Raw genomic sequence first — 26,632 nt, forward strand, 5'->3', positions numbered from 1 at the left:
TTTTTTTGAGACGGAGTCTCGCTCTGTCTCCCAGGCTGGAGTACAGTGGCGTGATCTCGGCTCACCGCAAGCTCTGCCTCTGGGGTTCACACCATTCTCCTGGGTTCATGCCATTCTCCTGCGTCAGCCTCCTGAGTAGCTGGGACTACAGGTGCCTGCCACCATGCCCAGCTAGTTTTTTGTATTTTTAGTAGAGACGGGGTTTCACCGTGTTAGCCAAGATGGTCTTGATCTCCTGGCCTTGTGATCCACCCACCTCAGCCTCCCAAAGTGCTGGGATTACAGGTGCCAGGCCTAATTTTTTAGTTTTTTATACAGAGTCTCCCTCTGTTGGCCAGGCTGGTCTTGAACTCCTGTGCTCAAGCGGTCCTCCTGCCTCAGCATCCTAAAGTGTTGGGATTACAGGTGTGAGCCACTGCACCTGGCCTTTTAGGCATTATTGATGGAGCTGGATCCAGGTCCATCCTGGCCCAACCCCAGCCCTTCCTTTCACTAAAGATTCCTTCTTCCGTTTTAGCAGCTCTGCAATTATAGTCATATAAATGTACGCACTGAGCCCATATGGGAAAAAAACAAAAACACAAAACCATCACAGACAAAAAGTCTGTCTTTTTCTGACAGGCAACAGTTGATGTTTACCTTGGTCTGTAGAATTGTCGTGTGGATTGTGGCGTTCTCTCCTGGTGTCGGCGTGTTTGTTCTTGTGCAGTATAGATGGACAGCAGGGAGGTTCAGCAAATATTTATTAAGTGCCTGCTGTGCAGACTGGCTTGTGTTAGACTCCCAGGTGAATCTCAAAGTAGAGAACCACACTCAGGGAAATAACAGCTATGAGAAGCTGTGACCACGCTTCTCTCCCGTCATTTGAGGCGCGGTCTGCCTTCACCTGCTCTTGGTTTACAGACTCTACTGATTCCAGTCCTTGTAATCAGTTGTGTCCTTTCTTTGCACAGTATTTTTGCTTTAGAGCCCTAAAAGACAACGTGACCCACGCCCATCTCCAGCAAATAAGAAGGAATCTCGCCCACCGGCAGCATGGTGTCACGGTAAGGGTTGTCGTCTGTATCAAGGGACCTCTCCTGATGGCCATTCTCTCTTGCTCTTTTTTCAGTCTTGCCAAATTAAGCAGAACTCTATTTATTTATTTATTTATTTTTATTTATTTATTTATTTATTTTTGAGACGGAGTCTCGCTCTGTCGCCCAGGCTGGAGTGCAGTGGCCGGATCTCAGCTCACTGCAAGCTCCGCCTCCCGGGTTTACGGCATTCTCCTGTCTCAGCCTCCCGAGTAGCTGGGACTACAGGCGCCTGCCACCTCGCCCGGCTAGTTTTTTGTATTTTTTAGTAGAGACGGGGTTTCACCGTATTAGCCAGGATGGTCTCGATCTCCTGACCTCGTGATCCGCCCGTCTCGGCCTCCCTAAGTGCTGGGATTACAGGCTTGAGCCAGAAGGGCCTGGCGCGGTGGCTCAAGCCTGTAATCCCAGCACTTCGGGAGGCCGAGACGGGCGGATCACGAGGTCAGGAGATCGAGACCATCCTGGCTAATACGGTGAAACCCCGTCTCTACTAAAAAAAAAAAAAAATACAAAAAACTAGCCGGGCGAGGTGGCGGGCGCCTGTAGTCCCAGCTACTCGGGAGGCTGAGGCAGGAGAATGGCGCAAACCCGGGAGGCGGAGCTTGCAATGAGCTGAGATCCGGCCACTGCACTCCAGCCTGGGTGACAAAGCGAGACTCTGTCTCAACAACAACAACAACAAAAAAAAAAAAAAAAAAAAAAAAGACTTTTGTGCTTCAAGATTTGTCCAGACTATCAACTCTAAAACCTTAGTTTGCATTTTCTTTCTCTCTCTCTCTCTTTTTTTTTTTTTTTTTTGACAGAGTCTTTCTCTGTTGCCCGAGCTGGAGTGCAGTGGCACAGTCTAAGCTCACTGCAACCTCCGCCTCCGAGGTTCAAGCGACTCTCCTGCCTCAGCCTCCCGAGTAGCTGGAATTACAGGCATGCGCCACTACACCTGGCTAATTTTTATATTTGTAGTAGAGACGAGGTTTCACCACATTGGCCAGGCTGGTCTCGAACTCCTGACTTCAGATGATGCGCCCGCCTCAGCCTCGCAAAGTGCTGGGATTACAGGCGTGAGCCACTGTGCTCGGCCTCTTTAGTTTGCATTTTCTTTGGTAATCCATGCCTACTGATAGAAAAACTCTTGTTTTTGCCTTGTTTGATCCCATTTTTTTTATCCGTTTGCTAAGAAAATGGATAGTTGACTCAAAGTTCAGGGACTGTGGATTTTGACCTTGACCTAGGGGATGTAGTGATACAAACACACTTTCTTTCTCTGCTTATTTAGAGGCAGGGTGTTGTTCTGTCACCCAGGCTGTAGTGCAGTGGCTTACTGCAGCCTCAACCTCCCAGGCTCAGGTGATCCTCCTGCCTCAGCCTCCCAAGTAGTTGGGACTAGAGCTGTAAGCCACCACACCCAGCTAATTTTGGTATTTTTTGTAGAGACGGGGTCCCACTGTGTTGCCTAGGCTGGTCTCAAACTCCTGGGCTCAAGTGATCTGCCCACCTTAGCCTCTCAAAGTGCTGGGATTACAGGTGTGAGCCACTGTACCCAACCCAAATACACTTTATTTATTTATTTATTTATTTTTGAGACAGGGTCTTGCTCTGTTGCCCAGGCTGGAGTGCAGCTGCAGTGGTGTGATCTCGACTCACTGCAACCTCTGCCTCCCAAGTTCAAGCAGTTCTCATGTCTCAGCCTCCCAAGTAGCTGGGATCACAGGATCACTTAAACTTTGTCACCTTAACCATTTTTAAGTGTACAGTTCAGTGGCACGTACATCCTCATTGTGCAATCATACTATTCATCTCTAGAACTTTTTCATCTTGCAGAACTGAAACTCTGAACCCATTTCCTCTTTCCTCAGCCCCTGGAAACCACCATTCTACTTTCTGTCTCTATAAACTTGATTATTCTAGAGACCTCATAGGTGTAATCATACAGTATTTGTCCTTTTGCAACTGGCTTATTTCACTTAGCATAATGTATACTTTTTTAAATGACTACCTTTTTTTAAAAAAAAGGACAGGCCAGTTATTTTGTATATACAATTTATTTTTTATTATAATAATTCTTTTTAGAGACAGGGTCTCGCTCTGTCATCCAGGCTAGAGTGCAGTGGTGCGATCATAGGTCATTGTAGCCTCATCCTCCTGGGCTCAAGAGAATATCCTGCCTCAGCCTCCTGAGGAGCTAGGACTACAGGTGCACACCACCATGCCTAGCCTTGTAGAATATTATTGTGGGGTTTTTGTTTCTGTGTTTGTTTTTTTTTTTTTTTGGTTAGTGTTTTGAGGTGGAGTTTCACTCTTGTTGCCCAGGCTGGAGTGCAATGGTGCGATCTCGGCTTACCGCAACCTCCACCTCCCGGGTTTAAGTGATTCTCCTGCCTCAGCCTCCCAAGTAGCTGGGATTACAGGCATGTGCCACCACGCCTGGCTAATTTTGTATTTTTAGTAGAGACAGGGTTTCTCCATGTTGGTCAGGCTGGTCTCAAACTCCTGAGAACTCAGGTGATCTGCCTACCTTGGCCTCCCAAAGTGCTGAGATTACAGGTATGAGCCACCACACCCGGCCCAATGTTTTATCTGATTGTTTCCTTTTGATATCATTTAATTTTCCTTTAATCTACGTGGTTTCTATAATCATTACATCTAAGGACTTGTTTAGATTGAAATTAAGCATTTAGGCAAGACTACTTCATAGGTAGGAATATGCAATAAAATCAGTTTTAATTTCCAGAATGGCTTTCTGAAATGTCCTTGTCTTCTGTGAGATTAGGAATAGCTTCTTCATCTAGATTTCCATAGACTGGAAGAACCATCTTTTTGCCTTTTATGTTGGCCCAGAATAGCTCTATAGTTCAGCCATCATTAATTTGTATGCCCAATGTATGTTGGCTGCTCCTAACTGAGGTAATTCCTGCTTTGGGGGAGCTCACAGTCTGTTGGAGTAAGGATTCACTGTTTCACCTTTCATCTCAGTAAATTTCCATTTTCTTCCTACCATGCTTCAGCTGCTGCACAGGTTCTGGAACCTCTGGCAGTCTCAGATTGAGGAGAAAAAGGAAAGAGAGCAGCTGCCCTTACTGCATGCTGCCTGGGACCACTACAGGTAGGGACTCGGGCTTCATCCCTGGCTCTCAGGGACTTTGTGCCTCTGACTTACTGTTTTCCTGGGGTAATCGCTTGCCCTTCTATGCATGAGTGTGGCAGATTCAGAAAGGCCTGCTGGGGTGGAGGTCCTGCTATAAACCGTTTGTTCCTGAATTTGGGATTTTGGCTGATCAGATGGGAGATAGAATAAGCATAAGTGCATCAGTTCTTGGCCACCATAGTTGGGAGTATGTGCCTGGTCGCTCACTGCCTTGGTCCTACAGGCATCAATATGTTCCCAAGTTAGAATTCATGCATTACTAGTGTTAAAGAGAAGGGTCAGGGACATTTGTGACTCGGTCTTAAAGTGTGCAGGGAATGTTGTGAATATTTTAGAGCTAGTCGTTCAGTTAAAATAAATAAGAACACTACATTTCTGTGAGGAAAACTCAGAATGTATAGGGTGGAAAGTATAAAGGGAAAAATAAAAGTTGCCTGGTCCCCTCCCTACAAGGAAGAGTAAGATCTTACTCCGCAGAGCAGGGAAGTACGAACTCTCTTGCTGCCAGAAATGTCGAACATGCCCTCCCTTTCTTTGCTCTCCCCTTTCCCTCCCTGCACAGTATAATCAACTTCTTTTGCATAGTTTAGGTCCAATTTTGAAGCATTTTTTTAATGAGTTAGTGAGAATTCCAATAATTAACTGACTCATTTAGAGTTCTCAAGACACATTATTCCAAACCCTGGTTTACAAAACCTAGTGTGAGAGGCAACACGTCATGGACCCCCAGGCTTCGGCCATGAAACCAGGAAGTTCAGGCTATCTAGGGGACTTCATACATATTTCCTAAACTCCAGAGCTACTGTGCTTTTGGTGGTCTAATTAGGTTTTACAGGAAAGTTGTCAACATTTTAGGCAATCCACACTCCAGAATCAGAGGTTGACAGATTTTACATTAGATACCAGGTTCTTACTGCCCTCTCTCCTAGAATGAAACTAATAAGCCCATGGGGTGCCTTTAACTCACAGGAAGTAACTGTACCCCGATTTACCTGCCTTAAAACAAAGTTTTAAAAACTCGATGTTCTTCCTTTTGTTTCAGGATAGCACTGCTGTGCAAGTGTATCAAATTGTGGCTACAGTATACTCAGAAGAGGCGGTACAAGCAGGTATGGAGTACTTTTTAGCAGATTGCTCTCCTGCCTTACATTCTTGGACCCATTTGCTTTGGAAAGATTCTTGGAAAAGACCTATGCCAAGAGGTCTTGTCGTTCTTCTTTGGAAGACAGGGTGTTGAAAAAGCTCAAAGACATTTCTTCCAGTTTCCACCTCTGATATCAGAAAGTCTTCATAACTCCCATTTCTTATCTGCTATGAAAATGTAAGTTCTCTCTGAAAGTACTGAGCTCTTATCAGCCATTCACACCTTTACTCAAATTCATTTAGCCTCTGAGTTAGCCAGCCCATCACCCAGTGGGACCTGCAAGAGATACACGGAGAGGTGCAGAGCGTAAGTGCTGCATCCCAGTACTAAACAGTGTGAGACATATGTCCCCCGGAGGTGGAGGATGTGAGGTCAGGACCACAAATAAGTAAAGGCAGATTGAGAAAGATAGATTCATTCAATTTAAGAAACACTTACTGAGCAACTGTTGTGCCTCAGACACTGCACTAAGCACTGAGGATACAACCGTGATATAAAGTCAACAAAATTCCTGCTCTCCCAGGGCTCATACTTTAGCACCAGGGTGACAAATAAGTGTGACCTTACAAGCCCATTCTGCCAATTGGGAGTACCTTCTGGAATGTTGAACTGAGAAGGATTTCAAGGCCGTGTTGACACTCACTGGGAAAGGGTTCAGTTGATGGTGTCTGCCGTTGTGAGAAGTGCCCCCTTTTTGGTCATCTCTGGAGTGTAACAGAGGAAGACACAAACCAGACTCCTCCCTGTTATTTTCATGCTGACCACCCTACCCATACCTCCATCTTCTGCTGGAGTCTAAGAGGCGAATCTTTAAATTCACCTGTTAGCTAGTTCCCTATAGTTTGGGGATAGAATCCAAATTTTTAGCAAGGCCTACAAGCTCCTTTGGGAGCCGGTCCCTGTCTGTTTCTCTCCCCTTTCCTGTTACCACTCTGTTCCTTCACAACTGCACTCTGACCAGTTAAACTGCCAGTGGTTCCCTAAAGGCCCTCTGTGCTCTCCTGCTTCTCTCTCCTGCTTCTCTTGGTACCTCCAGTTCTCAATTTCACACTCCTTTCCAGCTCAGATGTCACCTCCTCCCCCAGGCCAGTCCACCTCCACCCCTACCCCTGAGGCATGGCTTTATCAGAATATTCATCTTGTGGTTGTTCACTGGCTTCTCTTTCCTCACAGGCAGTGAAGTCCTTTAGAGTACAGCCTGTCCCTTTTTCCTCCTTAGCCCGACACCGTGCTTGGCATGGGGTATGTGCTAATATTTGGATGAATGAATGCACAGACCAACAAATGAACCGCCGTTGATTTCTTCAGAGCTTTTTTCCAAGGATGGTATCAATTGGTAGAGCTTGGATGCTATAGGGCATGGCCTCTTTTTGCGTCACTCTTGCCTTCCACACTTAGGAAATGCTAGAGTCACTGCATTCTTTGACATGCCTTTGGATTATGTTACTGGCTTTGAAAAGTTCAAGTAATGCAAGTTCACCAGAATGTAGGAAAGCCTTTCAGAAAAAGACTGAGTGTCAGAGTTGAAAGGTTGTATTTATTCAAGGTGGAAAGCTGAGGGTCTCTTTTATTTCCTTCCTGGAAAACGAGCACTCCCCTTGACACAGGGGCCCAACACTGGCAGCCAGTCTGGGGTCAGCATTTTCATCTCTCACACTGATCTAGCATGGCCTGCTTTTAAAGGTGTAGCAGGTCTGAAAAATAGGAAGAGCACTGCTTCGTCATTCCTAAACCTTCAGCTGACAATTTGAATATCACCTCTCGGTATAGGTATCCCAGGAGCACGTCAGTTCTTTCTATTCTTAGACAAGATAAAAATATTTTTTGTGGGTTTCTTCCTTTTTAAAAAGTGACATAGAGTCAGCCCTCTGTATCTGTGGGTTCCACATCCATGGATTCAACCAACCATGGAAAAAAATATTCAGAGAAAAAAAGAATGGTTGTGTCTGTACTCAACATATACAGACCTTTTTTTCTTGTCAGTAGTCCCTAAACAATATATAAACAATAGAGTATAACAACTGTTTACATAGCATTTACATCGTGTTAGGTATTATGAGTAATCGAGATATATACAGGAGGATCGCCTAGGTTATATGCAGATGCCACATCAATTTGTTGTTGTTGTTGTTGTTAGTTTTTTGTTTTGTTTTGTTTTTGAGACAGGTCTCACTTTGTCACCCAGGCTGGAGTACAGTGGCATGATCTTGGCTCACTGCAGCTTCACTCTCCCCAGGTTCAAGCGATTCTCCTGCCTCAGCCTCCCAAGTAGCTGGGACTACAGGTGCAAGCCACTATGCCCAGCTAATTTTTTTTATTTTTTTGTAGAGGTGGGGTGTCGCCATGTTACCCAGGCTGGTCTCAAACTCCTGAGCTCTGCCTGCCTCGGTCTCCCAAAGTGCTGGGAGTACAGACGTGAGCCACTGCGCCTGGCCTGCTCTACCATTTTATGTAAGAGACTTGAGTATCCATGGATTTTGGTATCTGAGAGGGACCCTGGAACCAGTCCCCCACGAATACCAAAGGATGGTGCTCTGCAGAGTGGCGAATTGTTTGCCAACTGTTGAAGCTGGGTGATAGGGGCATAGGTATTCATTATACTGTCGGCTTCTACTTTTGCTTACATTTGAAAATGCCCATAAAAAAAAAAAAAAGAAAAGAAAAGCAATGTGTAGGTATTATAGAAAATTTAGGAAGTATAAAAAGACATAAAGAAGAAAAAATGAAACCATTCATGACATTTAATGGGTAAACCTGGTATTCCTCTGTGGGGGTAGGAGTGTATGTACCCATCTATTCACATACATATACATATGCATACTGATCCAGTTATCTATTGCTGTGTAAAAAATCACCCCAAATTCAGTGGTATAAGACAACAACCATTCTATTATGCTTTATGGATTCTCAAAGATTGAGACAGAACACTATGGGAATGGTTGGTTTCTGCTCCAAAATCAGCCTCAGCTGAAAAGATTCTAACAGCAAGGGGTTAGAATCATCTAGAAGTTTCTTCACACATCTCTAGATCCTGGACTAGAATGACTCAAAGACTGGGCTCAATTGGGAATGTTAGCCAAAGAACCTGTATATGACCTCTTTGTGAGGCTTGGGCTTCCTTGCAGCATGGCGGCCTTGGGGTAGTCAGCCATCAGGGCTTCAAAATGAGTGTTCCAGGAACAAGTCAGAAGCTCTGTGGCTCTTTATATAGCCTCAGAACTCACATACTGTCACTTTTACCATGCCCTATTGGTCAGAGCAGTCACTATCCCAGCCAGATGCAAGGGGAGGGAACAGAGATCACTTCTCAGTGAAGGAAGATCAAAGAATTTGCAGCCATGTTTTTAAAACCTCTACACATGTTGGCCGGGTACGGTGGCTCACACCTGTAATCCCAGCACTTTGGGAGGCCAAGGCAGGCGGATCGTGAGGTCAAGATATCAGGACCATCCTGGCCAACATGTTGAAACCCCGTCTCTACTAAAAAGTACAAAAAATAGCTGGGTGTGGTGGCACGTGCCTTGTAGTCCCAGGTACTTGGGAGGCTGAGGCAGGAGAATCACTTGAACCCGGGAGGCAGAGGTTGCAGTGAGCTGAGATTGTGCCACTGCACTCCAGCCTGGCAACAGAGTGAGACTGTCTCAAAAAAAAAACAAAAAAACAAAAAAAAACCTCTACACATGCATATATGCTTTTTCCCCCAAAGTTTTGGATCATGGAGGCATATACAGTATATTCTTACATCCATTGTCTGTCTTACCTACTGATGTATCAGTAAAATAGTAGACTTTTATAATTACATAAATATGTATGACAAACACTATAAACAAAATGAAAAGATAAATATTATGGAGTGGGGAAATATTTAGATTTATAACACATGACAAAGGACTAATAAATTGTTTAGGTTTGAAAACCCCATACATATCAGTGAGTCGAATGCTAACAGACAGTGAAACAGGTAATGGGTATGAACACCTAAGTCATGGGGAAGAGAGAGAGAGAGAGAGTGTGTGTGTGTGTGTGTGTGTGTGTATGTATTTGTAAAAATGCTTAACCAATGTTTAAGTGAAAATTTTTTCACCTCTTTCATTTTTCTTCTAGCATATTGGCAAAGATAATAATTTTCATCTTTTTCTCATTTTTATTATATAGGAAGCAGTCCTCCCACAAGAGTGTGACCCTGAAAGGTCATACTTAAAAAAAAAAAAGTTAAGTGCAGTGGTCATTCTTTGTTTTGCTTCAGCGGCTACAGGCCAGAGCGGATGGTCATTTCCAGCAGAGAGCCCTGCCTGCTGCCTTCCACACATGGAAGAGACTCTGGCGATGGCGCCAGCAGGACAATGTCCTCAATGCAAGAGCAACACGTTTCCACAGGTACAGTGCTCAGCTCCTGTCTGCACTGGGGCAGGTGTCTCAAATCTAACTCTGCCAATCACGCAGCCCATTTGCTGTGCTTTTCGGCTTCCCGGACCACCCCAGGCCCGAGTACTTCCTGGATTTTCAATAATGTGGGCTCATTGATTTCATCTAGCAGGAAAAGACAAGACAGTATTTCCCCTGGGAAATCTTTTGTCCATCTTTATTGCAAGGGCTTTCAAAACAGCCTGTTTCATCATAAGCCACTGAGAGCTCCATTAAAGCAGCCCATTAGCTTTCTGGATCAGAGCATGGTAGGACCTTGCATCACCTTGGCAGACATTCTTGAGTGTCATTTCCCCGAAACACTTCATTCCTGTTCTGCTAGACCTGGCTTTTTGAAGTCTTGAAATTATAGTCATCAACAAAACTACAAAGGTTGGGCCGGGCGCGTTGGCTCATGCCTGTAATCCCAGCACTTCAGAAGGCCAGGGCAGGCCAATCACAAGGTCAGGAGTTCAAGACCAGCCTGGCCAACATGGTGAAACCCCATCTCTACTAAAGATAGAAAAATTAGCCCGGAGTGGTGGCATATGCCTGTAATCTCAGCTACTTAGGAGGCTGAGGCAGGAGAATTGCTTGAACCCGGGAGGCAGAGGTTGCAGTGAGTCGAGATTGCGCCATTACACTCTAGCCCAGGTAACAGGGCAAGAAAACGTCTCAAAAAAAAAAAAAATTAGAAAGCTCAAGGAGCAGAGCTACATCCTTTTAGTTCCCACAAGGGGCAAACTTGCCCACAGCAGGTTCTTAGTATGTGGTGGGACATAATGAAGAAATTATTATTTATTTATTTATTTATTTTTGAGATGGAGTCTCGTCCTTTCACCCAGGCTGGTGTGCAATGGCATGATCTCAACTCACGGCAAATTTCACATCCTGGGTTCAACCAATTCTCCTGCCTCAGCCTCCCAAGTAGCTGTGATTACAGGTATGTGCCACCATGCCCAGCTAATTTTTTGTATCTTTAGTAGAAACGGGGTTTCACCATGTTGGCCAGGCTGGTCTCGAACTCCTGACCTTGTGATCCGCCCACCTTGGCCTCCCAAAGTGCTGGGATTACTGGCATGAGCCACCACGTCCGGTCTGTAATGAAGAAATTATTACTAACTGTATGTCTGCCACTGTGTTGGGCATTGTGTGATGGAAGACAGAAAACAAATACGTAAACTCATTCTGCCCATGGCATCATTATCTTCATTAATAATTTCCTTTTCACAGCCATCCTGAGAGAGCATGTTCAAAATGATAAGTGGTAGCACAGCTAGTAAGTGGCGCAGCCAGGGTTTAAATTCAAATCTCCAGTTCCAAAGTCCAGGTGCTTTCTTCTTGATCAAGAGGAAGAGCTTTTTGATGACTTTGTAGGAGGGTGAAATTTTTGTGAGGAGGTAAGATTGACATACAAGAAACAACTGAGAACCAGTTCAAGAGAATAGATGCATGCGTCCCCAGTCATGTCAGCCACAAGTTCCTCCAGCGCTCAGAGCTAGTGCCGAGGGAGGCTGAGCATGACAGTGTCTGGGAGAGGCTTTCTGTGAGTGAGAGGGTGAGGATGGTGGCTGGAGTGGGCAAGATGGGGAGGCCCAGACTGAAGGGATTGGGCTGACCCTACAGATAGCTATCCAACAGATATTTGAGCAGGTGCATGGAACTAGTAAAGTGACAGTTTTGGAAATTACCTTAAGTTCAGTGTACTTTATCTTAGGACAGAGGGGTGAGATGGAGGGGCATGCATTGGGAGACGTTGCAGTCATCTTAAATCTGGAGAATTTCAGGCCAGGTGCGGTGGCTTATGCCTGTAATCGCAGCGCTTTGGGAGGCCGAGGTGGGTGGATCATTGGAGGTCAGGAGTTTCAGACCAGCCTGGCCAACATGGTGAAACCCTGTCTCTACTAGAAATATAAAAATTAGCAGGGCGTGGTGGCGCATGCTTGTAATCCCAGCTACTCTGGAGGCTGAGGCTCGAGTATTGCTTTGACCCAGGAGGCAGAGGTTACAGTGAGTTGAGATGGCACCACTGCACTCCAGCCTTGGATGACAGAATGAGACTTCATCTCGAAATAAATAAATAAATAAATTTGTCTGTCTGTCTGTCTGTCTATCTGTCTCTATCCATCTGGAGGGTTTTGAATGCTAGTTTGAGATTAGCCAAAACTCTGGGTTCCTTAGCATGAAGTCCAGGGAGATGGTTTTAGGTGGTGGCCACGGGGAATAGAGGCTGATGAAAGGCAACTCTTGTCTCTTCCAGCTTCTGCAGACAGAGCAACTTTGCCTTTACCTAGGTCCTATATTGTGGGCTGGTATAAGATTCCTTCAAAAAATGGCTTCAGGCTGGACGTGGTGGCTCACACCTGTAATCCCAGTAGTTTGGGAAGCTGAGGCAGGCAAATCACCTGAGGTCAGAAGTTCGAGACCAGTCTGACCAACATGGCAAAACCCCATCTCTACTAAAAATACAAAAATTGGCCAGACTTGGTGGCACACATCCCAGCTACTCGGGAGGCTGAGGCAGGAGACTCGCTTGAACCTAGGAGATGGAGGTTGCAGTGAACCAAGATCGCACCACGGCACTCCAGCCTGGGCAACAGAGCAAGATTCCATCTCAAAAAAAAAAATGGCTTCAGTACTTAAAACACACACACACAGTACCCCTTTGTTTTTTTACTAACAAGTAGCCATGCTTGGTTCTCTTCTTTTTTTGTATTTTGTATGCTGTGAGAACCAAAAATTAAAAGTACCTTCAAAATAGCCAAGAGGAGCCTTTAAGGGATGTTTGCTAGGGAGCAGTTTTGGGTGGTTTTAGAGCTATCACTCTGGAGAAAAAGGGCGGAGGGTGACGTGGAGACAGGGTATAGCCAGGAGGCTTGCAGAATGGGGTAGGCCGGATCTGGATTTTTACCTGTTTTGGCTTGGTTGGACCTTTTTACGAAACTTGGTTTTTCAGATTCCTGTTTTCCTTGTTCATGAGCAGAGTGACTGGGAGTCTGGCTTAGAAGCTGGGCAAGCCTGAGTTCCAACCTGTGCTCTGTTACTTGCCAGCTCTGTGACCCTGGACAAGCCAGTCTGTCTTTGAGCTTCAGTGTCCTCGAATGTAACATTGAGATGATGTGGCCATAGTCTCTATCTCATATGGTTGTCATGAAAATGAAATGGGATAATACACGTAAAATACAAGCCAAGGGCCTGGCACAAAAATATGAACTATCCCCCTGGCCCCTGGAGTTGGTTTAATTTGTGACTCTCATGGTAAGTACGTGTTCAGAGGATTGGTTTGGAGTTTAGCAAATTAAAGTTCCAAATAAATATGTATCTTTGATATTCTTAGGGTATTTTTTAATGTTTTCGGAACATAGGCAGATTTTATGATGGAATCTCATGACTTATGGCTAAAAATAATTTTTATTTATAAAATTTATATGTAAATTTAAAAACTATATATTTTAAAGCTATATAAAACTTATAATCCTCCAGTGAAAGGTACTGAGAATGAGACAAAACTGGTTTGTCTTTTATTTTGACATAAAATGTATATACAGTGAAAAGCACAGATTTTAAATAAAATTTGATGAGTTTTCATAATTTTTTTATTTTTTTATTTTTAGTTTCTCACTCTGTCGCCCAGGCTGGAGTGCAGTGGTGCGTAATCCTCCTGCCTCAGCCTCCCAAAATCCTGGGAATATAGGCGTGAGCTATCATGCCTGGCCCACTGATGTATTTTTTTTTTTTTTTTTTTTGAGGCAGAGTCTCGCTCTGTCACCCAGGCTGGAGTACAGCGGTGTGATCTCGGCTCACTGCAAGCTCCACCTTCCGGGTTCACGCCATTCTCCAGCCTCAGCCTCCCGAGTAGCTGGGACTATAGGCGCCCACCACCACGCCTGGGCTAATTTTTTGTATTTTTTTTTTTTTAGTAGAGACGGAGTTTCACCGTGTTAGCCAGGATGGTCTCAATCTCCTGACCTCGTGATCCGCCCGCCTTGGCCTCCGAAAGAGATGGGATTACAGGCATGAGCCACCATGCCTGGCCGAGTTTCCATAATTTATACACCTATATAATCAATACTCCAGTCAAGATATAGAACATTTGTATTACCCCAGAAAGTTCCTTCACATCCCTCCAGTCAGTCTCTACCCTGCATAGGTAACCAGTGTTCTGATTTCAGTCATCATCTGTTGGTTTTGCATGTTTTTTTCTGTTTGTTTTGTTTTGTTTTGTTTTCAGATGGAGTATCGTTCTTGTTGCCCAGGCTGGAGTGCAATGGCGCGATCTCAGCTCGCTGCAACCTCTGCCTCCCAGGTTCAAGCGGTTCTTGTGCCCCAGCCTCTTGAGTAGCTGGGACTACAGGCGCCCGCCACCACGCCTGGCTAATTTTTAGTAGAGACGGGGTTTCACCATGTTGGCCAGGCTAGTGTTGAACTCCTGACCTCAGGTAATCCACCCTCTTTGGCCTCCCAGGGTGCTGGGATTACAGACATGAGCCACCATGCCCGGCTACTTTTTTGTATTTTTAGTAGACGCAGGGTTTCACCGTATTAGCCAGGATGGTCTCAGCCTTTCAAAGTGCTGGGATTACAGAAGTGAGCCACCACCCCCAACCAGTGGCACTTTTTGTCATATATTTTATGTCTAATGATTGATTGTAGAGACGAGGTCTCACTATGTTGCCCAGGCTGGTTTTGAACTCCTGAGTTCAAGCAATCCTCCTGCCTCAGCCTCCTGAAGTGTTAGGATTACAGGCATGAGCCACCATGCACACAGCCTACAATGTTACTATTTTTGCTTTAAATAATCAGTAGTCTTTTTGTAAATCGAGAAGGAAAAAATGCAGCCTTTTACATTTACCCACATATTTTCCCTTTCCAGTGTTCCTTGTGTCTTCCTGTACATTTGAATGTTCATCTGTATCATTTCCCTTCAGCCTAAAGATGATCTTTTAGTGTTTTTATACTAAGGTCAACTGGGGTCGAACGATCTCAGCTTCTGTGTCTGGTCTCTCAAGTCTGGCTGGGCCAGAGCTCCATCCTACAACCCTGTCCAGCTTCTCCTGTCTCTGTTCTCCTCTTGGCCCTGCACAGTCACTCTCTGCTAGGCCTCCAGGAGTCTGCATGTGTGGCCCTCATCTGAGGACCTGGGACAACCTCAGTAGAATTTTGGGTACTTCCCTCTGTTCAGCTGTCTCCTTTCTAGTACCCTGCCCCCACATTCCAGCCCCTCTGGCAGTCATTAACTCCAGTCTTTGCCTCCTCAGCTCACTGAGGCTGAGGGAGGCTCTGCTTAGCCTCCCTTCCTCTCACTGTTTAGAAGGTGCCCCCAGGCAGAAAGTCTGGGTGGCCTCGGGGCTCACCTCGCCTGTGTCCTGTCTTTTCAGCATCAAAATCTACACTTACTGTCCAGCGCCTGAAGACAATTGCCACGTATGTTTTGCCTAGTTTTGTCATATATGGCCAGAGGGTAGGTCCAAGACCAGTGACTGTGTTCTGCCTGGAAGTGGAATCTTTGCTTTAAGTGATGTGTCTTGTGTGTTAAATATCAGGGGAGCGAGATCCCGCAGTGCTGAACACGGATCCGATGGCTCCACCAGCATGGCGCCCCTAATGGCTGTTGATCAGTTGTCCCAGCACTGCTGTTGCAGGATTTGATGTTGTTAATGGTGATCTGGTAGACCTAGGCAGAGATGACAAAACAGTGGTTCCCAAACCTTTCTTGTTTTTTTTTTTTTTTTTTTTGAGACAGAGTCTCGCTCTGTCACCCAGGCTGGAGTGCAGTGGCTGGATCTTAGCTCACTGCAAGCTCCGCCTCCCAGGTTTACGCCATTCTCCTGCCTCAGCCTCCCGAGTAGCTGGGACTACAGGCGCCCGCCACCTCGCCTGGCTAGTTTTTTGTATATTTTAGTAGAGATGGGGTTTCACCGTGTTAGCCGGGATGGTCTCGATCTCCTGACCTCGTGATCCGCCTGTCTCGGCCTCCCAAAGTGCCGGGATTACAGGCTTGAGCTACCGCGCCTGGCTGTTCCCAAACATTTCTACTTTCCTAATTCACCTGGAACACTTATTTAAAATACAATTTCCTGGGATCCCCCTCAGACTTGCTCAGTCAGCCTTAGGGGTCTGCCCCTTGTTTTTCAACAGGTCCCCGAAGGATTGGCCAGTGTGCACTGGAAAGGGCTCCACGAACAATCCTTTATCAGTGTTGTTAAGTCAGTATAGAATTAATGAACACCTGGGTCTCAGGGTCGGACTCTTTTTCGTACGGGGTGAAGGCTTAGCTGATACCAGAAATAACTTGGAAAATGTTGGCCTTTTTAAAAGTTTGTGGTTTTTTGGCTATCTGCTTTCCTTCCCTTTCTCTTTGTGTTGCTTTCTCCCTCATCTAAGCTTATTCACCTCTCTTCTTTTTTTCAGAGACAGGGTCTCACTCTGTTGCCCAGGCTGGAGTGGAGTGGCATGATCATAGTTCACCACAGCCTCAAACTCTTGGGCTCAGGCGATCCTCCCACCTCAGCCTCCCAGGTAGTTGGGACTACAGGCACACACTATCACACCCAGCAATTTTTAAATTTTTTTGTAGAGATGGAGTCTTGCTATGTTGCCCAGGCTGGTCTTGGCCTCCAGCGATCCTCCTGCCTTGGCCTCCCAAAGTATTAGGATTACAGACATGGGCCACTGTGCCCAGCCACTTAACTCACCTCTTATACCATAGCATGGTATAAAAGGAAAAATCCAATTATTTGGAACTTCTAGTTCTGTTTGGGTTAATTTTTGGTTTTGTTAAGTGCTTTACATTCTTCCTTGTTTTTTAGGGAGACATTAGAGAAGCAAGTATTTTCTATCTGGAGGCAGAAGACGTTTCAGCATCAAGAAAACCGCCTGGCAGAGAGAATGGTAAGTGGCTGCCCCTGAGGAGATGTGTGGATGGGCAGGATCTGATTCAAGCCATTGCACTCATGGCCTCCCCTCCTCAGGAAGTTGCTCGGACCTCACTGGAGGGCTCCTGCCTGTGACTCTTGAGGCAGGGCAGGCTCTGGGGCATCTGTCCTTTCTCAGTGGAGCCTACAGACAGCTTCTGGGCTGTACCACATTCTGACGTCCATTCCTTTTGCCTTAGTCATTATTTGTGGTCTGTAAATTCTTTCCTGGCTTCTGTGCCTCTCTCCTACTTATTCTGTTCTCTCCTTTCTGTCCTGCCTCAGGCCATCCTCCACGCAGAGCGACAGCTTCTGCATAGGTCTTGGTTCACGTGGCACCAGCAGGCAGCAGCACGTCACCAGGAGCAGGAGTGGCAAACAGTGGCCTGTGCTCACCACCGCCATGGGCGGCTCAAGAAAGCTTTCTGCCTCTGGAGGGAAAGTGCCCAAGGGCTCCGAGCAGAGTGAGTGGCCAGTTCTGCCTTAAAAGCCTTTCTGTCCCAGGCCAGCTTTGATTGTACTAGCAGCACCGTCAGCTCCAAGTGCCTGTCTGGAGGATTGCTTTACCCCAGACTCTGGTTGTAAGTTCTGGAAGTTCAACCTAAAAGAGTCTAACTAAAACTAGTTAGACTAGTTAAACTAAAACTAGGTTGGCCGGGCACAGTGGCTCACGCCTGTAATCCCAGCACTTCAGGAGGCTGAGGTGGGCAGATCACCAGAGGTCAGGAGTTCAAGACCCGCCTCACCAACATGGAAAAACCCCGTCTCTACTAAAAATACAAAATTAGCCAGGCGTGGTGCTCCATGCCTGTAGTCCCAGCTACTCGGGAAGCTGAGGTAGGAGAATCGCTTGAACCTGGGAGGTGGAGGTTATGATGAGCCAAGATCGCACCATTGTACTCTAGCCTGGGCAACAAGAGTGAAACTCCGTCTCAAAAAAAAAAAAAGGATTGTAACAGCAGGACCTTGGGGTACCTCATGGAACTCACAGCCTCAGGAATTTGGCTGGGCATAGAAGTTCTCAGTGGATTGGGGAGGTCCTGCTCATTGGCCACATCCTGCTTACACTTGGGGCCCATTCGAAGTGACCATAGCCAGGTTAGGAGGCCGAGGCAGGTGGATCACCTGAGCTAATGAGTTCAAGACCAGCCTGGCCAACATGGCAAAACCCCATCTCTACTAAAAATACCAAAATTAGCCAGGCGTGGTGGCATAAGCCTGGAATCCCAGTTACTCAGGAGAGTGAAGCATGAAAATTGCATGAACCCAGCAGACGAAGGTGGCAGTGAACCGAGATGGCACTGCTACACTCCAGCCTGGGCAACAGAGCGAGACTCTGCCTCAAACAAACAAAAGTGGCCATAGCAGGGAATACACTGATGGGCCCATGCTGTGACAGCTGACTGCTGCAGATAAGGGATAGGGACCAGCAGCTGTGGCCAGTGGGTGGGCTGTGGCAGTTTTTTTTTTTTTTTGAGACGGAGTCTCGCTCTGTCACCCAGGCTGGAGTACAGTGGCCGGATCTCAGCTCACTGCAAGCTCCGCCTCCCGGGTTCACGCCATTCTCCTGCCTCAGCCTCCCGAGTAGCTGGGACTACAGGCGCCCGCCACCGCGCCCGGCTAGTTTTTTGTATTTTTTAGTAGAGACGGGGTTTCACCGTGTTAACCAGGATGGTCTCGATCTCCCGACCTCGTGATCCGCCCGTCTCGGCCTCCCAAAGTGCTGGGATTACAGGCTTGAGCCACCGCGCCCGGCGGCTATGGCAGTTTTTAACCACACCATGTAGTTAGAGAGAGGAGGGTAGGTAGCCCATGTGTCTGCTGCAGAGGCTGTCCTGCTTTGGGGCCTTTCAGTATCCACTGTGTGTTCTGAGGATCTCACTCCCTGTCAAACTCTGACCATGTTTAACCACTTTCTCGGTCGGGGGCTTCACACCTGCACATGTGAGCTTCAGTGGCACTTGAAGCCCTGGGAAGTAGGCCAACATGTGGTCATAGGTGCTTTCTTCTGAGAGTGCAAGTTCTTTGGCAGCTCTTCAGAGAGGGTCTCTGCTCCCCCCAAAACTTAACCAGGTAGGGCCATGGACTGTGAGGGGGAGCCCGTAGAGGGTGCCCTTGCTGGGTGGGGGCTGCAGCACTGAGCTCTGCCATCTCCCCACAGGAGGACGGGCAGGGTGCGGGCAGCAGAATTCCACGTGGCCCAGCTCCTGCGCCGGGCCTGGAGCCAGTGGAGGGAGGTAAGGCTTTGTGGCGAGTGCCACCCGTGTATGACTTTTGGACAGGTGGGCTGTGTGTCAGCGGGACTCAGGCGACCTATGGACCACACCACCTGCCTCTGAGCCGAAGGAAGAGAGTAGGCAGCACATAAAGTGTTAACTCAGTTTTATGAGATGATTGGCTGAAAATTTTGTGTTCTTTCAGATACTAGGCTGTTCTTATTTGAACTTACTGCATCTAAAATGCCTGATCTAACCATTTACAGGAGTCCTAGTGAGTGTAAAAAACGTTTAAACTCACAATTGAGCATTTACTGCAAATCAAGCACTTGCCTCATCCAGTCATCACAGAACCCCTACGAAGCGCATATTTATCGATGGGGCCAGAGAGGTGAAGTCATTGACACTCACACAGATGACGTATAAAATGGAGGCAAAGCAGGAAGCCACCCCCACCTCAGACCCCAGCCCACGGTGGCCACTGTCTCCTCTGTCTGCAGTGCCTGGCCGTGCGGGGGGCGGAGCGGCGGAAGCTGATGCGAGCAGATCGGCACCAGCAGCAGAGAGTGCGGCTCAGGGCGCTGCAGGCGTGGGTGGTAGGAGCTGCTGCTTCCCTCCTCATCTCCATGCTCTGGGGCCCGGGGAGGTTTCTGGAGACTTTGTTTCCCTTCTTTGTTCTTCCTGTCCCTCCCAGAACAGAGTAATGTGACACACCTCAAACCAAGCAAGTGCCCCAGACAGCGGGCCTTAGGCCACAGGGTTCTTTGATTCTTGCTTGGCCAAGTGGAACCAGGTGCTGTCAGAGGGTACCAGCCTTGTAGTGAGAGCAGCTCCTGGCCCTGGAGGCCCATGGTTTGACTTAGCAGGTGAGGGCCTGTGAGACACTTTCTCCCTGTCGTCTGGGAGGGTCTGCTGGCCCTAGGACCAGGGGCTGTAGGCCTCTCCCTGCCGTTTTTGAGTGCTCTGGGCATGGCAGCCTTGTGGTAGATGCACGTCCGAGACCTGCCTAAACAGGGAGAAGTGTGGGCCCAAGGGCAGCCTCAGTCTTCCTTGTCCCCTACAGACTTACCAGGGCAGGGTACGGAGCATCCTCCAGGAGGTGGCAGCCAGGGAGAGCCAGCACAACAGGCAGCTGCTGCGGTGAGTCTCCCGGGCGCCTCCCAGGCTCTGACTGGGGAACGAAGAACGCACTCCAAACCCCAGCCTTTTAGGGAGTCCTGCCGAGGGCCAGGTGGGGGATGATCCCAGGTTCCTAGTAGCTAATACCATGGTCTTGGCTTTTCCACTTCACTCACGGGTTCGCCTTCATTTGTCTTAAGCCCCTGCTGTGTGCGGGGCGGGACCTTGGAAAGCACCTGTCACCTGCATGCCTTAAAGGCCACTTGTTTCCTCCCTACTTCACACTGCAAGATGCAGCTTTGCAAGGCACCTCGTCGTCTCTTCCACTCCAGAGGCTGCAGCGACTCCCTTTCCTGTCAGTTTCCAGGCAGTGCCCTTCCAGCTTGCTCTGCAGGCCTGTCACTGACTCTCCAGAGTCACCTCTGGGCCCTGTCAGACCATCTGCACCGCTCACCCCTGTGGAGGGCGCTTCTGCAGCTTCTACCACTCTTTCATTTATTTATTTTTTTTTTTTTTGAGACAGAGTCTTGCTCTGTCACCCAGGCTGGAGTGCAGTGGCCGGATCTCAGCTCACTGCAGCCTCCGCCTCCCGGGTTCACGCCATTCTCCTGCCTCAGCCTCCCGAGTAGCTGGGACTACAGGCGCCCGCCACCTCGCCCGGCTAGTTTTTTGTATTTTTTTTAGTAGAGACGGGGTTTCACCGGGTTAGCCAGGATGGTCTCGATCTCTTGACCTTGTGATCCGCCCGCCTCGGCCTCCCAAAGTGCTGGGATTACAGGCTTGAGCCACCGCGCCCGGCCTCTACCACTCTTTCTAAGCCAAACTCTAACCTCCCTCCTTCCCAGCAGTCCTCCCACATGCCCCTCTTTCATTTCCTGCCTTTGTATTTGTTCAGCACATGATATTCCTGGTGGCCTGTGGGCAGTGGGTCTCATGGACTTTCAACGCCTCCATCCTTAGCTGGGCACAGTGGCTCATGCCTGTAATCCCAGCACTTTAGGAGGCTGTTTGAGACCAGGAGTTCCAGACCAGCCTGGGCAACACAGCGAGACCTTGTCTCTACTGAATGTAAAAAGATTAGCTAGGCATGGTCATGTATGCCTGTGGTTCAGTGACTTGGGAGGCTTAGGTGGGAGGGTCACTTGAGCCCTGAAGGTCAAGGCCGCAGTGAGCCGTGATCATGCCACTGCACTCCAGTCTGGGCGATGGAGTGAGACCCTGCCTCTAAAAAGTAAATAAAATAAACGCCTCCATCCCTCATACGGGGTCCCATAGAGCGCCCATCCCGCTCTTGAGACAGGGCGGAATAAGCGAGAACTCCCTGAGCTAACTCAGCAGCAGGCTGCGGCACAGGCAGCCTTCCGGGTTCCATCTCCCCACACTGCTCTCATCACAGTGTGAGTCACCTGTGTTGCCACTGTCTGGTTATGCCCTGTTATCCTCGTAGCACCTGGAGTTGGGTCTCCAGCAGTGCTGGGTCCCTCATGCATTCTTGGTGCCCAGTCCAGAGCAGCTGCTCAGTAGCCATTTGTTGGACATAGACGTGCACGTAAACATGGGTGTTGGTGAAACAGACATTCTCAGGTGTAGAGTCCCTGACTCGGGAGTAGGGGAAGAAGTAGGAATGATTCACAGAAGCCTCCCTTCTCTGTCCATCCTGGTGTCATCTGCCCTCCCCGCACCCATGCACCTGCAGAGGGGCATTGCGTCGCTGGAAAGAGAACACCATGGCCCGAGTGGATGAAGCCAAAAAAACCTTTCAAGCAAGTGCTCATTACAGAAGGACCATATGTTCCAAGGTGAGGTATAAGGAGGCAAGCTGGTCACCCAGGAGAGTTGGGGACTGTGTTCTGGTGAGGGCGTGGGATGTAGGGGGTGGTGCCAGAGATTTGAACTGAATAAGGAACCTAGAAATGGGTAACTTTCCTCCAGCACACACACAAACACCCATGTGGGCACATGTTTAGTTTTTTACTGAATTACAAACTAATATGCATTAAAATAGAAACATAACACATCATAAGTGAACTAGTTCTTATCAGAACCAGTATTTTCTTTTCTTTTTTTTTTTTTTTTTGAGACAGAGTCTCACTCTGTCACCCAGGCTAGAGTGCAGTGGTGTCATCTCAGCTCACTGCAACCTCCAATCCCCCAGGTTCAAGAGATTTCTCCTGCCTCAGCCTCCCGAGTAGCTGGGACTACAGGCGTGTGCCACCATGCCCGCCTAATTTTTGTGTTTTTAATAGAGGTGGGGTTTCACCATGTTGGCTAGGCTGGTCTTGAACTGCTGACCTCAGGTGATCCACCTGCCTCAGCCTCCCAAAGCGCTGGGATTACAGGCACTTTGAATCCAGGAGGTGCAGTGAGCCAAGATTGCACCACTGCACTCCAGCCTGGACAACAGAGCAAGATTGTCTCAAAAAAAAAAAAAGAAGAAGAAGAAGAAAAACTCCGGAGCTAGCCTGTGCCTCCCTTCCCCCGGAAGAGGATCACAGGAGTCTCTGCTTGGCTCCAGAGCTTGAAGAGGAGGCCTTTTTGGTGGGAATGGAGTTCATGACGCTTGCGGAGCAGGCACCAGGCATCCCCTGGGCAAGTGTTTTGTGATTGTGATTTTATAGGCATCACTCATACAGAAGAATGTATACAATGTATGTGTGTTCCATTTACTAAACAGTAATAGAGGCCGGGCGCCTGTAATTACACGCCTGTAATCCCAGCACTTGAGGAGACTGAGTCGAGTGGATCACTTGGGGTCAGGAGTTTGAGACCAACCTGGCCAACATGGAGAAACCCTGTCTCTACTAAAAATACAGAAATTGGCCGCGCGTGGTGGCGCATGCCTGTAATCCCAGCTACTCGGAAGGCTGAGGCAAGGCTGAGGCAGGAGAATCGCTAGAACCTGGGAGGCGGAGGTTGCAGTGAACCAAGATCACGTCACTGCACTCCAGCCCAGGTGACTATGTCTCAAAAAGAAATTATATAAATAAATAAAATAGAATGAAGACCCATGTATGTAATGACTTCACTACTTGATGGCAGGGTATGATATGAAAATCCTGGTAGAAGAGTCCCAGCAGCCGAGATGCTGGGCTTCCTGTGAGGGGCTGGGGCCCCGTCCTATTGCTCAGCGGTCTGCGTGCATGGCAGTTACTTCCTGGAGCGTGTGTGAGAAGCAAATGGCAACAGCTTGGCCTTGCCTCTCCAGGAGCCACCATCACAGACCTGGGGTGGCCCCGGAAGCCAGGAGGCGTAGTGACTTGCTGTGCTCCTTGCCTGCCCATAGGTCCTGGTCCAGTGGCGGGAAGCTGTGTCAGTGCAGATATATTACCGACAGCAGGAGGACTCTGCCATCTGGGAGGCCCGGAAGGTGCTGGACAGGGGTAAGTGGGGCCCCCAGAAGCAAGTCGTGTTGAGGAATGTGACGACACCACTGTTGTGGAGGTCCCTGTGGCCCCCATAAGTCTGTCTCCTCCTCATACATGCCAGTTGCCAGTGGTTGCCATGACAAAGTACCACAGACTGGGAGTCTTCAAACAACACAAAATTACTCTCTCAGTTCTGGAGGCTGGCAGTTAGAGATCAAGGTGTGGCAGGGCCGTGCTCCTCCGCAGGCTCTAGTCCTTCCTTGCCTCTCCCAGCTTCTTGCTTGCTTGTCATGGCTCTCCTGGACGTGCAGACCCATTGCTCCAGTCTTTGCCCCATCTTGACATGCCTCTCCCTTCCTGTGTCTGGGTCCCTTAGAAGGACTCTGGTCATATCAGATGAAGGACCCAGCCTACTTGAGTGTGACGCCATCCTTGCCAATTACATCTGCAGCCAGCCTAGTGCCAGATAAAGTCACATTGTGAGGTTCCAGGAAGGGCATGAATACAGCAGGTGTGGAGTGGGTACTGTTCAGTCCAGTATATCTTAGAAATGTATTACCAACTGATTGCCAACCAGTTTATGTTAAAATGAAAGGCTGGCGCTTGAGATCTACAGAGAAATAAAAGAAGCTGGAATGGAGGAGTTTGGGGTGGTTGGGGGGGTTGTTTTGACAGGAAGGTCCTTGCCGCTTGTCAGGTCAGCCTCCACTGTGTTAGCGTCCTGCTTCCTTGTGTAGCTGGGCCCTTGAATGTTTAGGGGCCAGAGACATTCTCATTCGATCTCAGGAAGTCCCACTGCCTGCTGTATATACATTTTTGGAAAGATTGCAGGGCACAGTGGTACACACCTGTAGTCCTAGCTACTCGGGAGCCTGAGGTGGGAGGATCACTTGAGCCCAGGAGCTGGAGGCTGCACTGAACTATGATCACACCACTGCACTCCAGCTTGGGTGACAGAATGAGACGCAGTCTCTCTCTTTTTTTGAGACAGTCTCACTCTGTCGCCCAGGCTGGAGTGCAGTGGCACGATCTTGGCTCACTGCAACCTCCACCTCTTGGGGTTCAAGCAATTCTCCTGCCTCAGCCTCCTGAGTAGCTGGGACTACAGGCGCGTGCCACCACACTGGGCTAATTTTTTGTATTCTTAGTAGAGACGGGGTTTCATCGTGTTAGCTGGGATGGTCTCGATCTCCTGACCTCGTGATCCATCCGTCTCAGACTCCCAAAGTGCTGGGATTACAGACATGAGCCACCATGCCTGGCCAAGACCCAGTCTCTTTTAAAAAATCTTTGGAAAGAGTCTAGAACAGGAGTCCATGCCCCTGCTTGCAAGTTGCACAGACACACGGCAGACCCGTGGGGAGCTGTCTCCTAACACAGCCAGCGGTCCCATAGCAGGAGAATCTGACACGCTGAAGGGGACAGCTCATTTTTAGAATAAATGAAAATACAAACAAAAGTGAAAACAATTAGAAATTGTTTAAATTGGCCCATAAAGAAATTGACCAAGTTGTTGAGTTGGTTTACAAGAGTTTGCTCCAGGACAAAACTGCACCAGCTTTGGTTTGGTTCTGACTGTAGCATGTGTTAATGAGCATGTTTCAACAAGTCCTAGCGACAAAACCCCGGGCTCAGCCAGCCCACACGGCTGCATTACTGCACCACGAATGTGCTGCTGGGTCCTGGAACTCAGCTCAGAAACCAGCACCGTGTTTCTAGTTCACTAAGAAAGACGCTGAGGGCTTAAGCCAGTCCTTGGGCTCTGGAGCTTCTGCGCCTGACCCTTTGGGCACCTGACTGTGCAGCTTCAAGCTCCAGAGGCTTCTGGCCAGTTTGGGTCGGCTGCCTTAAGGGTCAGGTGCCCACTCCTGGCCGTGGTGGGAAGTTACAGGCTACGGGTTTGAGTTTTGCCCAAAGCCGCTGCTCTCTGAAGGACTTTCCTTAGAAGGAGGCAGTGGCAGGTTTGGATTGCCACGTCCATTACAGATGGTGTGAGACATTTGGGAGACTGGGCAGCAAGACAGTATACACGTAGTAGGTACACAGTAAACACCTGAGGAACAATTGCCTGGCTTATATTAAGGCCTCAGTGTCTCAGGCACACCTTGGCAGGCCAAGGGTGGGGCTGGAGGAGGGACTTGGGGGGAGGATGTCACAAGACCCATTATGCAGGGTGCTGAAGAAGCGCAGGCTGGCGGTCATAACCTGGCTCTGCGTGTGGCCTCCAGCAGGGCCCCTCTCTGAGTCTCAGTGTCTTCATCTGTAAAATGGGGATAACAGTGCCTACCTCTTGGGGTTGTTGTGGAGATCAACCGAGATGACAGGTAGAGAGAGAGACATTTAGAACAGAGCCCAGACGTCAGCATGCAGCACTAACATGGGTGCCTCCCGCTTGTGATCTGCCGCCTTCTCTGCCTGCGCCGGTGGGCCTGGAGGGCTCCTCATCTTGGCATCTGTGCCCTGCTCTCAACCCTGTTCTGTTGTCTCAAAAAGAAAGTTCTCTCAGGGCCCAAGAAAGATTCACTCAAGGGAGAATCTTGTGACACAAAAACAAAAGGCAGGATGTGGCTCGTGCCTGCAGAACCCGGGGGGGCCAGAAGACGTGGCCTGGCGACCAGCGCACTCCTCCCCAGCCACGGCTCGGGCTGCTCTGACTGCTCTGACTGGGCCTTGGTTTCCACCCTGGCCAAACAGGCTGCCCTCTCCTCCAGCTGCTGCAGCTCAAGTGGGGGCTCCTCCTCCCTCAGACTGAGGCTCTTCCTCCGCGCGCCTAGCACATTTTGCACGTGACTCTTACGGGGGCCCCGGCACCCCTGTGGAGGCTGTGGACAGGCTTGTGGCTCTGGGAGGGCCCTTGGGGAGCACAGTGGTAAACAGATCTGGTTCCAGTCCCTGGGGGGTTCACTGTTGGCAAAGGTGGCCAGAGCTGTCCCTAGAGAGGGGCCATGGTCCACACGTGGTAGTTGCACCGTGTGGGCTGGACACCTGGACTCTATCCCCGCACAGCCATCTCTCCTCTCTGCACCTTCACCATTATGTAGTCACTGGTGGAAATCCCACAAAACAGCAAACTCTGACTTGGATCTAGGCTGTCTGCGGACCTGGTTTCAGCGCTGGCGGGACTGCAGCCGGAGGTCAGCCCAGCAGAGACTGCAGCTGGAGAGGGCAGTCCAACACCACCGCCGACAGCTGCTGCTGGAGGGGCTGGCCCGGTGGAAGATGCACCATCTGGAATGTGTCAGGAAGAGG

At 48.7% G+C, this 26,632-nt stretch overlaps 1 protein-coding gene across 14 annotated transcripts in view; it reads left to right on the top strand.

Annotated features, from left to right (window-relative positions):
* Positions 1–26,632, top strand: part of LOC105487292 (SFI1 centrin binding protein) — a 120,926-nt gene that overhangs the window by 87,094 nt on the left and 7,200 nt on the right. For all 14 annotated transcript variants that reach the window (XR_011614070.1, XM_071080422.1, XM_071080427.1 and 11 more), the window contains 12 exons: positions 954–1,046; positions 4,082–4,179; positions 5,264–5,330; positions 9,612–9,742; positions 16,579–16,660; positions 16,969–17,147; positions 18,845–18,920; positions 19,400–19,495; positions 19,963–20,039; positions 21,715–21,817; positions 23,302–23,398; positions 26,472–26,632. Coding sequence is in view for 13 of the 14 variants with exons in the window: in XM_071080422.1 (XP_070936523.1) it covers positions 954–1,046; positions 4,082–4,179; positions 5,264–5,330; positions 9,612–9,742; positions 16,579–16,660; positions 16,969–17,147; positions 18,845–18,920; positions 19,400–19,495; positions 19,963–20,039; positions 21,715–21,817; positions 23,302–23,398; positions 26,472–26,632 (1,260 nt within the window). In the remaining variant the exon portion in view is untranslated. The remainder of the gene's footprint in view (positions 1–953; positions 1,047–4,081; positions 4,180–5,263; positions 5,331–9,611; positions 9,743–16,578; positions 16,661–16,968; positions 17,148–18,844; positions 18,921–19,399; positions 19,496–19,962; positions 20,040–21,714; positions 21,818–23,301; positions 23,399–26,471) is intronic.

Source organism: Macaca nemestrina, chromosome 15 (genome assembly GCF_043159975.1).
Source record: "Macaca nemestrina isolate mMacNem1 chromosome 15, mMacNem.hap1, whole genome shotgun sequence".
Taxonomy (NCBI): Eukaryota; Metazoa; Chordata; class Mammalia; order Primates; family Cercopithecidae; genus Macaca; species Macaca nemestrina.